Raw genomic sequence first — 17798 nt, forward strand, 5'->3', positions numbered from 1 at the left:
ATTGCTAGCCATCCTTGCAGTGCTTCTTCCGTCTGCCTCCCTCTCCACTTCTGTTGTGTTCAAGTAAGATCTGTGAGTCCCATGCAAGCCCAGAGTGGCTGTGAAGCCTTCAGTGAGATAGATGTTAACTCCTTCTTCTCTGCATGTTGTTATTCTCTTTTAAATAAAATGTAAGACAAGCATGTGTTTATTTTAACAGACAAATATTGTCTCTATCAGAAATCTTCAGAAGACCATCTTTTAATTACAATTTTACTAACCAGAAATGTAAACTATTATTTAATTGTAATTTTGGGGTTATTGCCTATTAGAATGTTCAAAGTTACAATTTTAGCTTTAATCGAAAACATTTTTTCACTTCTGAAGCAGTGCGGGAAATTTAAAAGTTTTAGTCCATTTCATGTTTGGCATTAGTAACTAATAGTAATGATCCAGATTTTTGAGACCGTTAATCCAGCTGAGAAGTCATACTACTTTTCAAAACAGTCACATCCTTTCAAGAGTGTGTCTATGAAGACAGTGCTAACGTGAATTAACCATTATTGTAATATTTATTCATTAATGCTTTCAAAACATCAGGGTTCATAATAGGCTAGGTTACAAGTAATGATGATTTGCAAGTTATCTGTACCAGGCGTCTGATTTGATTTTTTACTGGCAAATGTCCATATATGAATGGAAGCGTGTGCTTATGTAGTATTAGTAACATCTTACACATCATTATGTATCTTAAATAGCTTGAGTCTGAAAGCTTTCAGTGTTGCCTCCAAAAGATTCATAAAGATACAACTGATATTTCTTTTTGTCTCAGAACTTGAGAGCACTTTACAAATGCCAAGGAACTCAAGTACAGAGGCAATTTAATAATTGGACTTTTAATGAAATAAATTAATTTCAATGTCTTCAGTAATGTGCCGTTAAAAGAACAAAATTGTTCTAATTAATTAAAGAAAATCTAAATTAAATCCCACTAATTCTGGTGACGTGACTGATACCATGTCCTGTGTTTTGCTGCTGGTAATTACAAGCTCGGTATCATTAGGTACAGCATCTTGTCCACTCATTTCTCTACACATTTTTCAGACAAGGGAAGTATAACTTAGCATGCTTGACAAAATCCAGAGAACCCATTGTCCTGGTGAGCAGGTCTTCAAATAGTTGTGGCTGACCAAGTCATCCAACACAGGTGGGCCTTAGGCTGCTTCTGTACTAGCAAACTGTTCCGTGGTGTTAACTTAGGCCAGTTGCTATTCCTACTTTGGAGTTTGAACATGGCCATCCTGTTTTAGGGAAGGATTTCATTATTTGGATGCAAGTTCTTCCATCCCAGCTAGAATTGATTCCAGAGCGCAGTCCATGGTCTGTCCATTTCTCACGGGGACAGATGGATGTACCTTCAGGTTCTGTCAGAGGGCTTCGTTGCAGTAGTGCAGGACTCTTCACATACTGCACTGCTACCCTTGTGGAAATCCTTGTCAATAAAACAAGTTCTCTTGAGCTCTGTTTTATTTTGACCTATAATCGACTGATTTACATACTTACTGCCCAGTATCTTCCTGAACTGTAATCATTGCTACAGCTGAAGAGGCTAATTGTAATTGCACCCAAAAGTACCCCATTTTTAGGGAAAAGTCTGCTCGTTAGCTTTCCTCCATTTTCAGTTCACTGATTGCCAGCAACACTCACCTCTTATGTGAAAATTTCTGACCCAGTTTGCTCCACAGCCCAAGTGTGATGTGGCATGGCCTCACACGAGACCCCGTGCCAGGTGGCTCTCAGAGCAGAGCTGTGTTTGGACACTCAGTCTTCCTAGGAGAGGAGCATGCAGACATGTTGAGACCCAGTTATGTAGCGCAGGGATTCTCCCGGGAGGAGTAATCTTTCTTGGGTGCATGAAGACTAGGGAGGTGATTCATGTGAATTTCATGATTCAGGTGGATGTTTTCCATGTTCCCAAGTCTCTCATGTCATATTGGTACCTCCAAGGGGCCTGACGTTAGGTCATCTGTCCATTATGAACAGTAACTTTTAAACACTTTGTGTCTTGCACCCTCTTCCACCTGTCCAGGAAGGCAGTAATTATTTTCCAGTTACTTCTGACATGATTATGATTGAAATGCATACTATTTGTGACAGATCATCTCTTTCCTATCTCTTTTTCAGTCCTTTTTTTCCCACCTCTGTGGACTCACTTCAGGTTTCTTCCACAGGTTGAAACTCTGAATGAGTTTCATGTAAACCATAACATTTACTCAGCTGTTTTCTTATTCGTGCTAACAGCTCCAAGCTGACAGAATCGTTCTAGGCCTTGGAAGTAATGCCATCCTTGCTTAGGAAACCAAATGGTTTCCAAGATTTCCTGAATTTCTGAAAAATAAATACAGTTGGGTAGCTATCTTTAACCAAAGAGAACTAGGGAGTGGATTATGTCAAGGTAAGTCAAGAGGTGTGAGAGACTGTATATGTTCTTCATTCATGAAAATAGTCGTTATCCCTGGCGCTTACAAAATAGCTGTCATTCCACTTGTACCTTTTTGAATTACTGAGCTACCAGTGAGGTATCTGGGAGATAGTGGGGTCAGCAGAGAAGTGCAGCAGGGCAGTTTTCCCATGAACATCTCTGAAATCCACCTCCAACTAACAGTGATTTTTTTTAAATCACCAAAAGATCAAAAATAGACATGTAGACTGCCACTATCCAGTGTAGAGTGCCTGGTATTTAATGAACCAAAATTATAACCGACACGACTGGACAACTTAGAGAAATTGGGCTATTTCCATGAAACAGAATGGCTAGTGACTTGTTAAGAGTGAAAATAAAATATGTGAGTTTGAGTTAACAGCTTTCTCCTTTCTGGGTAGAGGCTCTAATGCAATGTTGGGTGGTGTTTTTCAAAAGTAGTCAAGATAGATGCCTCCCAAGTTACAGTATTGCTACTGCTATTACTTAAAATTTAAAATAATAATAATAAAAACTTTAACAATATTAAAAATGAAATGATTGAACTCCAAGCCTAAGGCTACATACTAGAAATTGGTAAATAACTAAAACTGAACCAGGCTTGAAGGGGTATCAGGAGAAGTTACTATAGAAACAGCATATAAGTATATATGGCAAACCCAAATTAAAACTGTTGAATTGTAAATAATAGTTCTTACAATTTTAAATTATAGTTACTGTCCAGAATTGTGAGTTGCATTCATATGTTCACCCCATCTGACATGACGCCTGGTTTTTTGTTAGTGGCAGTCAGGCCTACAACCTCAGACAGATGGTGAACACTTCAGTCTAAACACACTTACTGTCTACTCATCAGATGAGTCTGATGCTTTCAGCACTGAGTCAGAACACTAGAGCTCATTATTTTTTTTCTTGCAAATCTGAAAAAAGAAAATCCAGGGGAAAAAATAAACAACTAAGCCCACCACTTCTGGCCTAAACAAATAGGGGGATTAAAGCCTTTCTCTATGCTTGAAGTTGCAAAAGATGCTGACATTTATAATGAGTGTAAAGTCCACGTCCAGCTTTCCATCTACATTTAGAAACCAAGTGGCCTAGACTGTGAACCAGCTAGATTTCTAAGCACAATGGTAAATGTAGACATGTATCACATGTTAAGTTCTTCTGCTATGAATTTCCTTGCTAGCCAGTTTTTAACTACTATAGTATTTTCTGACACATAGCGTGAAATACTGCTTTTAGTCGTATTTAGTTTGGGCTGCTTAGAATATTGGTATGCTATCAGTTATTAGTAGAACTCTCCTAGCTGCTCTTCAGGCACTATTTCAGCTGAACATCACTTACCTGTCAAATATGCTAGAACCATTGTAATATGGTCAAGTGGGTCAGACTTTGACATACTGGAAAAGTCCTCGCTGTGTGGGTCTTATTTACATTTAGTGGTTCAACAACTTAAAATTGTGTAAGTTCATCAAGCATGTTAATGTTAAATACTTAAATAGTTTTTGAGGGCAAAAGCAAATATTCATTTGAAATGCCTTCAAAGCTAGTGATGTTTTGTTTAAAACCTATGCTTCAGACGCCAAAAGCACAGATCAGAAAACTGGAGTTTAGCCTACAGCTCCTTTTGTCACTGTTAAAGGAGAGCTCAGCAAAGTCTGCTGTGGTAAGTGCATTGCCAGGATTTCAACCTGTGTATAAGAACAGGTATATCCTGTGTCTTCCTTAAAGAAAAAATTTAATTTCAGTACACATTCAAGCTATGTTTATATGTTTCCTTTGGATGTATTGCCCTGTGCAAAAAAATTATCAAGTCATTTACGTAAAATACAGAATATGCTAGTGTAGATATTTTATAAACTACAAATATTTTCAAAGACAATCAGTGCCAGTTGAACAAAATTCCATAGAAAGATGTTGTTTTTGAACTGTCTGAATCAAGACATGCTGTCCTTCCCAGCAAGCTAAACTTGCTTTAAAGATTAAATTGGTGTAAATCAATGTCCTCTTCGAGAATAGATGAAGGACAGGATGGATATTTTTAAAAATAAAATGAAAACAACTTAGGTTGTTTATCATAAAAACCAACACCTTTTGCACACCTTTTTTCATTAAAACGGACTTCAGAAGGGATGCACTATTCCTCACTGCTGACACCCAGATGATTTAACTGTTTTTGCAAGGAAAAAGAAATTGAGAAGCCATCTCAAACCAAGTGAACCAGAGGTCATTGTTAGCATACAATCTTCTGAGTATAAAACTAATAACGAGTGTAGGTATCCTTCAGGTTTTCCATAGCTGGCTGCTGACTGCATGTTCTCTTCCATGCACAGGTAATTGCATGCAGAACTGATACCTATTGCACTGCCTGCCTGTTTCTATGGCAACCTGCAGAAGTGAATAGTAGATGCAGCACACTGGTAAAGGAGAGAAAGTGCCCGTTTACTGGAGGCAGGGAACAGGGGAGTGATCTGGAAGTGAATGAAAAGAAAGGAGAGGATCGAAGGAGCTAAAAGGGAAAGACAACAGCATAAAGGAGAAAATAAAAGCAGAAAAAATACGACCTTAACTTCTGCAGAGGAAAAAATGTGAAAGAAACAGGAAAAAAATTGAAAGGAAAAATCATAGACAATAATGTGAAAAACGGAGAAAATGTACCAAGAGTGCATGGTTCAGGGCTGCTCACAAATCGAGGAATAGCGCAAGGTTATTGAGTGGGAGGTAAGTGAAAACATGATAATCATAAATAGATGGAGAATCATTACTGCAGGCTAAAAGCAGTTTTGTCACGAAAGTGGTGACAGCCTAGGCTGGGGAATATCCCAGAAAAGCAGGTAGGGACCAGGTGTTTAGTAATTCATGCTGAGGTAACCTAGCATCAAGCCAGTAGCTTGCTAAGGCAGAGCTATGTTTAAGTTTGTGTCATCCTCCATCCATGTCATTACTTGCATGGGTTGTCAATTGCTAGGGTTTTGTTTTTCCTCCCTTTTTCTTCCTGAGTTACATCTGTATGTATGACAAAAAGAAGGGGAAGAGTCAGTAAAAAGGCAAAGCAATGCAGTATGATGTGCTATTATTTAAATGCAAACCTTCATGAAGAAGGATACGTTCCATCTAACAGTGACCCTGACTCTATGTGTCCCCCAGTGTAGTAAGAGGGTAGGATTTATGGGGGTTTTGCTTAAAAGCATGCTTTGGAAAAGCCGTTCTGCTAGCTCTTGGTGTGAATCAAGAAGCTGTATGGAACATGGTCTTCTGCCCTGTGACACGATAACCATCTTATAAAGCAGCTTTGATACAAAAAACCAGGAGAAGCATAAAAAATAGAGATAGGGATAGAAATGTTCTCATCCAAACAGACTACATTTCACCTCCGTCACTAGGCCCACCGTTTCCTATAGTAGAAGTGACCACAAAGGTAAGAAATTTGTTAGCAAGGGCATTGGATGGAATTCAACCTATGCAAATGGGCCAGACCACCATGGACTGGAATTGTTACTGAAAAACACCTCACTGAAAGATGGGATATTTCATAGGTAGATATCCCATCTTTCAGTGAGGTTTTTCAACTGTCTCTGTTGAGGCCCGGATTTCACCAGCAGCTGTTCCTTGTATATTCAGTATATTTAGTATTCTGCTCTTGATGCTGTGCAGAGCACTTTCAGAAGACACCAGCAATTGACTCGTTTGATCGTAGCATTATCAAGACTAATGTTCCTGGTAGCGGATATACAGCCTAGATAATCACAGGTGTTGGTCATGTTCAGATTACGTTGCACTTGACAGTAAATTAAACTCTGGGCCGAGTCTGAATCAACATGAAATATAAGGCTGTGAATCACAGGGCTTGTATGCTAAAACTTGTTTATTTATTGAACACTTCCTGAAATAAAATTACTTTCTTAGATAATTTACTAGAGTAAAACAAGTTTATATATTGTGAAAATCTACATCTAATGTCGTTATTACTTCCTGTTGTGTGTTGTAATTCACCTAATTAATTCTTTCAGTGGGTGACATATGTACCCAATCCATAAGTTTCTGTGAAATTAGCAGGGTTCAAGTAAATAGCAATAATCTGAATATTCTGAAACTTGATATAACTCTTTGGACAACTCTTCAACCTCCTTTCTGGGAGCTGATCCCACATGCAGATGCATGTACACACAACATATTGCTGGAAGATATTTTCTGATTGTGGGCAAGAGGATGTGAAAGTTGAGCCCAAAAAAGGAGTATTGTCTTTCAGTGTCCAAAACATTTGTAAATAGTTACGTATTGCTTACCATTCAGTTCAATTAATGAAAGTGTCCTAGTGAATTTATAGACTTGTCATCTAAGTAGTTGATAAGCGCAGTGTTCCCTTTATCAAGTTGTGGGAAATCTTGAAGATAATACATAAAGGGGTAACAGAGAATGAGCGTGTTGTATGTTTCTGAATTAACGTTTCCAGATAGCTACCTGTCAGAAACAGCAATGTTGATTTTTCACATAAGAAATGAGATAGCTCTACTTCAGGAGTTAGTCCTCACTGATGTCAAGCTCATTCCCCAGATTATTTTCAAGGAGAAGAGGAGAAATAGCAAAAACGGGAATTTTACCCTTTTTTTTTTTTTAAGAGCCAAAAATGGCATAGTATATTTGCCAATACAATTATGTGCACCATGTTATCTTTTAGTCTTCCTGATAGCTTTCTAGCATTACCAAGGGGAAGTAAGAAGCTAAGAGTCGTATTTTTCATGTAAAATGAGATAGGATAAGTTCTGTTCTTATTAAGGAATTTTGAGGCTGTATTTATACAAAGAATAATGAGGATATAAGGTCATAAAGAATTTCTTACTCATTTTCAGCTTTAAGCATGGGATTCAAGAGAGCTCAGAAAATTACATATTTAAAAACTATATGCTGCACAGCTGATAAAATGTGTCAACATGCTGATCATACTTTATTTTGTTAATGGTAATACTGTCTTCATGCTGTGCAGAAAAATGAAAATTGTCTGAATTAATAAGAAAAAATGATAGGGTGTTTATTGGAACACTCTTTAAAAAATGGATTTTGTTACTACATAGAAGGACTTGTAAATGTATTAGCTAAGTGTTATAGAATTGTTTAGCAAGGGTGCTTGATAGAATTGTTTTAATGTTCTTTTTGGAAAGAATTAACAAAAAGGAGTGAAGGTCTTTTCTTTCACTGAAATTTAGCAGTCCTGTTAAGCATGTACTGGCTTATTTTCTAGGCTCACTTTTATTCCAGCTGTGAGTGGGAAACTTCAGGAAATCATTCCTAAAAAGCACCTTGGGGTGACTAAATTGCTACTTCATTTATATCAAGATGGACAAATTGAAAATCTACCAACCACAGTCACCAGTGCAAGTCCTGCTGGACTCCCACCCAAACAGATGACACGTTTTGCCTCCTCTGTGATGCAGATATGGGGGATTGATAGTTTCAAAGGTAGGAAGTTCTAGACCAACCTTGTAGATTCTGGAAGCGAGCAGCATTCCTCCCTCTTTCCTTTGTCTCCCCATCAGGATAAGAAATGCTGTCATGGAAAGCACTGAAATAATTTTAGGGGCTTTTCTTTAACTTGCAGTGGCACAAGTCTGCACAGTCAACAGCAAGTAGGAAACAATGGTTGCAGTACCTGATCTGTTTTGGGAAGGAAGTTCTCCTAGCAGTCCGCAGTCATACAGCCAAATCCCTTTTTATCAGATGTCCTGTGCTCCATGCTAGTGACATGGGCTTTTCAGAAGACACGTTAGCAAAATATTAAAATGAAACAGCCACGTTAGCAAATGTATTAAAATGAAACGACCACGTTAGCAAATGACTGACTCCAACTTTCAAGTAGGACTTAAGCTACTCTCATTAGTTGCCTTTTCCCATGGCACATAACACAGAACAGTTTGGGAGATGGCTGTATACTGCCAACCAAAGGGTTTATTTTATGCTGTTACGGCGGGTATTTTGTACGTGTTCTGTGTTAATGGCATTGCTGTTTTACAGATGGGGACTCTCAGGGCCAGAAAGGTTAAAATCAGAGAGTTGGCGATAGCTGGGGTTGAAGAGATGATTTAAATGTGTCAAAACTGTGCCCTGGCAGCTGGAGGAAAGGCAGCAGGGGAGACAGGGATTAGCCTGGTACTTGACATGTCCCGGTCCGTTTGTTCGAGAGGCACAAACTCCCTGTTTCCTCTGCATCTCAGTTCCCCTTCTGGAAATCTAGAATAATAGTGTTTCTTTTACAGCATGGGAACTCAAACTTTCTAAAGTAAGAGCTGTAATATTAGAAATGGATGGATCCTTTATGCAGTTGAGTGGCCTGAAATTCAGTGGCACGGAGCTCTTCTTGGAAGCTAGATTTGTCACAGAAACTAAAGATCTTATAGAAGGAATCATCCAGTGAATGTTGCTGTGAGAACAATCCTTCCCACCTTTTAAAGGATTAGAAAGACATTTGCCTTTAGAATATATACCATGTACTAGATGTTTATAACAGCATAATCAATGCAGCCTGAATAACAGGAATTACTGTTTTAAATAGGTTTTCTGTAACCTTAGCGTTAATAGTTGTAATTTCACTTTATGATCAGATCTTTAGGAGAAATTGCTGACAGTCAAAATGAGCTATGTGTCCTGGAACATGTTGTAACTGCTTTGTGAGGTTGATAACAGTCCTGTGAGCAAAAAGCCTTTAATTCAACAACTTCGCTTCCACATCTGGTAAAACCAGAAGCACTTCTCAGATGCAAAGCGATCAATCTTTGTGCACTCTTCAGTACTGAAATTGCCTTTGTGGCCTTTTGGCTGCCAAGCTGCTTACATTCGGGGGGGATACGTCTTTCTTTACTGAGGTTCTGATTTGCTTTTGCTGAGACTCTGTTGTGGCTTAGGGTGTTTTGCCCATTCATAGGCAGTTTGAGCTTAAAATGCTAGACTGGAGCATGTGTGGCATCTCTGTGGTGTTGCAACCTCCAGTAAAGCTGCAGGGCAGACAGAAAATGTCACAGCCTAAACAGTTGTAGCCTCAAGAGCTTGTGTGTCAGAGTTGTTAGCCAAAATTTTGTTCAATACACCATCAACAGTTTCAAGCTTTTGTATTCATTCACTTTGGTTCATGGGAGATAGGATTGTTTTCAGGACTCTTAAATCTTTATTAAAAGCTATTTTTGATTTTGTCATTTAAAAAAGGAGAGTCTGTATTTGGCATGCGCAGATTCCAGAATAAAGTGAGTGAAATTCCTTAAAACTAGCACAGCCAAAAATTACAGTCAGATAAATAACAAAAAAATGCATCTTCATAGTTCCAAGAGCTCTGTTAGATAATTTGTCATCAAGCAAAGTATCTTTGTTAAACAATTCAAATCGCTTATTCTGTCAATTTGTTTTGAAGTCTCTTGTGTTTTAGAGTAATGTGTTTCTAATAACCAGGTCACTTTGGCACAAAAGAAACAGAGGTTTCACTATTCAACAAATATTTAAAATCTGGTGGGCTTTGAAAGCTGACTGTTGGTTAGTTTTCTTGCTTCCTATTAAGAAAATTATTTTTAAATTTTCTCCAAGTTCCTCTGTTTGAGACTTGGTAATAACAGAAAGAACAAAGCTATTGATTGCTTTTGGGTTCTGCATCATTGTGACTTAACAGTGGATATATGCAAGTTGGTTTTAGGATTAATATAGAATGGACATTCCTACTGTAGGAATAAATATTCATCCTTAAATAGTTCTCATCATCAATGTAGTCTGTACTTTTTCTGCTTCCTCCAGTGGTTGTTAAATAGTAGTGAACTAATATTTGTAAGGCAGGTGATTTAAATAAATATCTATATATATATATTAAGTCGGGCTTCAGGTACAGTTGACCAAACTTTCCAATATTGGTAGCACGTTTGTATTTCAATATGGCAACCTTAAGGGTGTGAAATGATTCTTAAAAAAATAAGAAAAGAATACAGAGATCTTTCATTTCTCTGCTCAACTCTATTAACCCTGAAATGCAGCCATCACGTGGGAACTGCAGATAGCTGCTGATAATAAATGATACGCCTTGCTGGTGACAGCACTGTAAATGGTCATCATAATAAGCAAATACTAAGAACAGAGAAATATACAAATTAAATAGGGGACAACACAGTACAAAATACAGCATTGTGATGTTTGAAAAGTATTTCTGTTTTGTGATGTCACTACCAGATATGCTATCTTCATTAGGTGCACTTTTGGACCATAAAAGTGGACAGATCTGCCACATGGAGCCTGCTCTTTCAATAACATCATCTGTAAAAGTTGAGAGTTATGAGTTTAACTTGTAACTTGCAGTTCAAGATTTTATTTTTTAAACACTGGCTTAAAAGCAGAATAGCCTCCTGCTGAAGTGTTTGTTTCTGGCATGAGTTTTCAAAGGTTTGTCTCCACACAAATATGTATTCAGTAAATAGATATATTCTTTCTTGTTGTTTCATCTTTAAAAATGTGTAAATATATATTTATATAAAGTATACCCATCCTCATTCCTGTTTTTTATTTTGCTTCTGCAGTTTATTGTGGAGTGTCATGGGAATACACTTCTTCCCCAGTTTTTGGGCATGTACCGGCTCACTGTCGATGGAGTTGAAATATATATGATTGTTACAAGAAATGTGTTCAGCCATCGTTTATCTGTTTATAGAAAATATGATCTAAAGGTGAGACATAACTGCTGATAATATAACTGACAAAGTGTCTGAAAACCTTTAATATAAATACTATATTCTGCTGATGCTTGAAGATTGCTCAAAATTGTAATTAATTTTAAACTGTGTTATGTTACACCCAGCATTTGCTGGTTTATTTCTGTATCTAAGTTTAGAAAAGCTGAAAAATGATTTCATAGAAATTGTAAAAATTTATCTGTACTGTGCATGTTTTAAATGGAGCAATTTACCCAAATATGTTTGTTAAATATAACTAAATGTCTACGGGTAAAACACTTTACACAAGTAAAATAACAATTCTGCTTACTATAGGCTTTTATCAACATTATGGAAAGCCACAGCTGATTCTGCAGAAGACTTATAAAATGAATGCGTAATGTCATAATGTTATTAATAAACCAACTACTAAAAAAGTAGTTATGCTACTAAGTACGTCACTACTATGGAAGCTTCATATTTCATTTTGTGTTTTAAAAATAATTCAAGTAAAAAGAGAATGGTTCTTAGTACGGAATTTCTGTTGCTTTTCTCATAAGGTGTGTTTTAGTTTTGCTCCACAACGTAATTTTTCTCAATATTTAATATAAGGCCCTTAAAATGAATGCCCAAAAAATTGTCTTAGTCTTCCTGTCTCTAAGGGATTGGTTTTTTATTTCCACCATACAGTTTCCCTGAGAAATCTACTTCTTTCTAATGCATTTAATTTCTGTGTTGAACCACTAAGTGCATCTGCAAACTTATTTTAAGATATTTTCTCAGCATTGTATATTAAGAGACATATTGCACCATTCTTCCTTACTGTCAGGTATTTACCTAGAAATTGGTTAGATAGTTGACTGAACCTGGTTTGCAAGAACTGATTTCCTGACTGTTGACTTTTTGGTTTTCAGTGTTCAGCAGAGCTTACCAGAGAAAGATATTTTTCATTTTGTTTTTGCTCTTTTTTTAATTTACCCTCACAGGCTTAAGCAGTTTTTCATTTGAAATTAACCAGTTGATGAGTGACATGACTAGTAGAGGGGCAGAAATCAACTATTCAGTCATAACTTGGCTTCTTTTGGAGGATTTTCTTCAAAAGTGCCACTAAGAAGGAGTGACCGATCTCATACTTGAATTGGAGATGAGTAACTTCCAAAAATTTGAGAGAACTGCATGTGTTTTAGAGCGTCATAATGTCCAGAGGCATTAAAAAACTAGGACAAAAGCACAACAAAAAGAAATATAAATAGCATTCTTAACATTTGACAACCTCCATAATTTCTACTATTGTAAATCCTCTTTTTTTCTCCAGTTTGGTTTTCTGCTCACCTTTGTCCAGGCCCAATAGTTATGCAGGTGGAGCACAGAACACAATGTAAAAGATGTATCATCACTAAACCAAAATATCATAGACTTTCACTAGTTTTTTGTTTGTTTGTTTGTTTTGTTTTATCAGATAAATATATAATGAAATGAAATCCCTGCTTGCTGGTCCATACAAAATACTGAGGGTGTACTGTCATATTTATCTTTTCTCTCCATCCTTTCTGAGTTTTCTAAGTTTGTCTCTGCAAACAGAACAAGCAGGGTATGAAAAGGTGTGGTTGGGAATCCTCACATTCTTTAAACTAGTGCAACTCCACTCCAGCATTTCTTTACACAGTGCATACTTTCCAACAAGAGAGAGCTGATCTACCCATCTTTCAATATCCAATGGTTATCATGTTACTGTGTTAATGAAGATATAACTATAGTTATTATTTCTTGCACTGCTATTATGATAGATAAACTCTGGGTACTTAAAGGTGTGGTCCTGCTCCAAAAAAAATGAGGAAATATATACAGCCATTTTTTGGTCACTTAAAGCTTATTCATAAAGCGCCATATAACTTACATAATTTTTTAATGATTATAACTAGTATTTTTAAATATCCAAGATGCCATTGGCAAACACTGTAAATCTTGTGAAACCACGGTTGATCTCATCTCTTCTTTTGACTTCATATCGCACTGAGGTACATTGTTCTTGTTTGTACTTTATGATCTTTTTAAATATTTGTATGTATTTATATTGTGACATCCTTTTCAAATGTGTATTACATATGTCCAAGTAGTTATATAGAATAGGCTATTCCACAACTATACAGCTAAATTGGCACAAAAAGATCAGAAGTCTGCAAGCCAACTGAACTTCCAAAGTTGTCTCAAAATTAGGATGAGAGGTGAGGAAGAAAACCCAACAGTCAGGAGAACAATAGATGTAGAGCATTTGAGGGTTTAATCCATCTTTCTTCTCTCATGATACATCTTCTTCAAGTGATGGCAGAAGTTCAGTGCTATGGACATTCTACCTCCTGTATCACCTTTCTTTAAAACAGCTCTCAAGTTCAGAAGATGCAGTTCATCCACTTTTTGACCTGTTATCGTAACGATTTCAAATTAGTTTCTGACATATGCACATTTTTAGATCCATTTTTTCTGTTTCAGGGCTCTACTGTGGCTCGAGAAGCCAGTGACAAAGAAAAGGTATGGTGCATTTCTGTTTACTATTCAGTTATCTAAACTGCTAGCTAGTGTCAGGACAAGCATAATCAGTGCTGTTCTGCCCCTTTTCTTTGTTTTCTGTCATATTCTCCCCTCTTGAGTTCTACCTTACTCCCTCCTTTATCTTTCCCATATTTACTGCAGACCTTTGACTATTGGTTTGCAATGGTGTTGAAATTTCAGAGGTAAGTGAGCCACTCCTCTACCTCCTCCTTTTCCTTTTTTCTCTTCTCTTCTTAGTTTCTTCAGGGCCTGCCCTGCGGTAGGAAAACATCAAGAACTTCATTCTCTTTCTTCTTGCTTCTTCATCTTCTTTTTCTTGCTCTTTAATGTAGAGATTTATGGACACTCCATGTCACTTAATGGAAAGATGTGACATGGCACCACTTCTAATGTGAATGCAAAGTTGAATCAAACCTTGAATTGTGAGAACCATTTGGTATATAAAGGTCGTATAAACAAGCCAACAACTGACAGACTTAGATGTATATGTATCTATAATGAGAGCAATTCTTCAAATTCTGTAGCTGGAACTTTGCTCTAAAAAGAAGTTGGTCGCCTTGTTTGTCTCCATCTCCAACTTCAGCTCATTTGGAAAATTGAACATTCTCAAAATAAACATTTATCTGAGGTTCCAGTGAAATACACCAATGGCACTTGAGGAGAGGTTTGTCTAAAGATTCTGCAGATAATTGAAGGTGGGATATAGTCCCTGTTCTGTAAGACTTCTTAGATTTCCAAATTTTGAGTGAAGTCTAGGAACCCATACCACTAGTTTTCTTAAGTTTTCCATATTCCGTCTGAATTATACTGTTGCATAAGATCATTCAGCAGTTTGCTTAAAAGACTTCATTTTGGTTTGTCCCAAAATTCCATTCTGATCACTTGTTTTTATCCTAAGCATTAGTCATACCATACCAGCCTCTTTAACTCTTCTGTGAATCACACAACTACAGAAAGGGGTAAGGGGCATGCAATAGCTGTCAGTGCTGCAGTTCTAGCTGCAAGAAAAACTCTGTGTGCTAAGTTTTTCCACTTCCTCCTAAGGTATGACTCAACACTTAAATTCTTCTTCCAGCATTACGCAACTAACATGTGCCAAATGCCAATTGCAGTTGCAGTAATCTGCATTAGGTCTCCTTTGCTGTACTAGGCCCTCAAGATCATGTCTTGAATGGTCTTCATTCTTTTCTTGTGGTCTGTTTTTGTTCTTGTTTAATAGCACAACTCCAGTGTTTTTGAAGCAAAGAGATTAACCCTTCAGTGTCTTGCAAGTGATACCTACTGTCATTGAAAACCTCTGCTGGTAGTACTAAACTAATCCGGTATAAATGAGGAGGGCAAATTATTTGGATGGGACTACTTCAGATTATAATTAATACTTGGAATAATAACGTAAAATTTAACAATATTACACATTTTCAGCTATACAAGAGGTGATACTGTACAGATATTTTGAGGAGTTTTAGGAATATGTCTCATAATCATAAATAATAATACACAGATATTATATAGTAATACTAAGTGATATAATGTCACTTAGTAAACTGAGTGAGAACCTGAAAGAAACACTGCCTTAAGTCTGTTTCCATTCAAGTCCATGGCAAAATTACTATTGGAGTTGATAGCAAAGTTGAAACTAAGCTGTATAGTTTTGTATAACTATACAGAAAAATTATTCTCCATATGTAATATGAAATTCTAACTTTAGTGAGGTCAGTGACAAAATTCCTATGAAATTCAATATGTCTAGAGCCTCCTCTTCCATTTTGCGTATTTGTATGAAAGGTATATCAAAAATTGCTCCCCCAAAATTCTCCAGATAGTTTAAGTTTCAGACATCATTTTCTTTTCAAAGGAATTTGATTTCTTGGAGGCAGAAGTATGTTAAGCCTATCAAAGCTGTAAGCAAACAGTCTCAGGCTGCTAGAACAGATTTTTATTACTCATTATTCCCCTCAAATGTCAATACAGCGCAGCAAGAAGGTGACAAGCTACCGATCAGAACAAACATTTCAGAGCAAGAGAATGAACTGGGCAGACTGCTAACATCATAGGGGGAACAAAATTTTACAAATACATTCAGAAAGAATCTTGCAGATTATTCCAAGCAAAGGAAAAACTAATATTTTGCTCATTACATGTTTTCTGTGTAAATTTTTGAATCTATCTTTTGATCTAGAAAGGGTGAGAAGAATGCACCATCAAGTGTCTTCATTGTAGATGTTTGGAACAGTCATTATCATTGTGATCTGAATCTCTCCTGCAATAGGCGCTAGTTTACTCACATAAACTACTTCAAGTATTTCTAAAGAGCAGTTTTTAAGATTAAATAAAAAAGTTTTTGTTTAGTGATATGAACAGACAAAGAAAGCTTGGTTTTTGAAGCTATAAAGCAGTGCTAAGACCTGCTATCAGGAGATGTGTTTTTGCGTGTCACTACATTGAAGACTTTGAGGATTGTGTTGAAATCTCCTAAGTTGGAAGAAACTGCTCTTCAATTGTTCTTCTAGAAAAAAAAATTCTCAAATATCTATCTGGTGTAGCAGCTTATTAGCAAACTTTTAGCCAGAGGCAAATTAAATCATCAATTTATGAATGTTGCCCTGAAATGACATAAATAACAATAGAAATCCAATTAATGGCAGCATTAATTAATTACATATTATAAAGATAGCCGTTGCTCTTCACATCTGAATAACAAAAAAGTAATAAAAGACAGGAAGCTTTTGGTGCTAAAATATAGGGCTAAAAATGTCTGCCAATGCTGTAGTTTTTAATGGGCTCTTAAGTAATTTGAAATACCAGTATTCAAGTAATCAAAAGGTTTTCAGAATATTGAGTATAGTAAGTTGGCTTCCTTTACAGCTGTGCAATGCAGTCTTTCAGTCATTTTCTAACAGATAGCAAATTTTAAATAAATTACTTTGAAAAGGCTAAAATTTTGATGTTCTCGAATCTTTTTCCCATCAAGCTACTCTTTGTTACTTAGTTAATAAATATGAGGCGGTCAATTATGCAGAAAAAAATAATGGACCATAAAGTAAGCAATCAGAAAAAAAAAAGTATTTCTCTATTTTAGTTTTGTAGCGTAAAATAGGTATTAAGATTCAAACATTTTAATCAGTTTTTAGGAAGAAAAGCTGACTGGAATGACTCTGAGAATGTTACTTTCGGTCCTGTTCTCAGTTTATCCTCTTTTTGACTGCTTTCAACTGTTTAACATTCCAACATATTGATGATAAACTCTGAAACTGTCATTTCAATATTTTATGATAATCAGTGTGGAGACAAGCTCCATCCCCAAGATTTCACCTTAACACACGATTCCTCTCATTTGCATTATAAGTGATATTTTTAATAATAAAGGCATCACTTTCTTGGCAACAAGTATCATAACATGTACTTACAGATGTCTTGAATTTAAAAAGAACAGTATGCTTCAACAGTTGTCAAGTTCTGACAGCTGCTCCTTTATTTTTTTAGTCTTTAGTTGTCTCTCTCACTCTTTTTTTTTTTTTTTTAGTAGTGGGCATTTTCTATTCATTCCTGGGACAATTTTGCCCTCTTAAGTGAAACAAGGATAATGCAGATCTCCCCTGGTGGTCTGTCCATAATTATGCTGCACTTTCAGTATGACATCAAATTAGCAGTTACAGCTGAGTATACTTGTACTTACAAAGAACTTTAGGATGTTGCTAGTGAGTGAGCAAGTCAGAAGGAAATTTGAATAAGAAAAATAAAACCTAACTGATGCGAAGCCTACCATATTTCATCTTTCTTGGTGAATGTCATAGACTGGTAATTGTATGTCTTTAAATTAATGTAAAATTGGTTGCATTGCCACCTCTGTGGTATATTTTTTCATAACACATAAATGCATAAAAATGACAGAAAATATATCTGAACAAAGAATTTTCTAATTAAGTTTCCTTTTGGAAAAAAATGCTATAGTTAACAGCTATTATGTTACGTTTTAGTTGAATTGTATGCAAAATACATAGTTTTGGTAATTAGATTGGGAGATGCTGCTAGATAAAACAAGCCACTTCTTATCTTAACTTTGTATCTTAACATTACAACATATTGTACTTAACTTACCTGATTTCTGAGAGGAC

At 36.3% G+C, this 17798-nt stretch overlaps 1 protein-coding gene across 1 annotated transcript in view; it reads left to right on the top strand.

Annotated features, from left to right (window-relative positions):
- Window positions 1-17798, top strand: part of PIP4K2A (phosphatidylinositol-5-phosphate 4-kinase type 2 alpha) — a 109121-nt gene that overhangs the window by 77286 nt on the left and 14037 nt on the right. The window contains exons 5-6 of the mRNA XM_080579939.1: window positions 11002-11148; window positions 13624-13662. Coding sequence (XP_080436065.1) covers window positions 11002-11148; window positions 13624-13662 — 186 coding nt within the window. The remainder of the gene's footprint in view (window positions 1-11001; window positions 11149-13623; window positions 13663-17798) is intronic.

This window comes from Anser brachyrhynchus (genome assembly GCF_964034855.1).
Source record: "Anser brachyrhynchus genome assembly, chromosome: 2".
In the NCBI taxonomy this organism is placed as follows: domain Eukaryota; kingdom Metazoa; phylum Chordata; class Aves; order Anseriformes; family Anatidae; genus Anser; species Anser brachyrhynchus.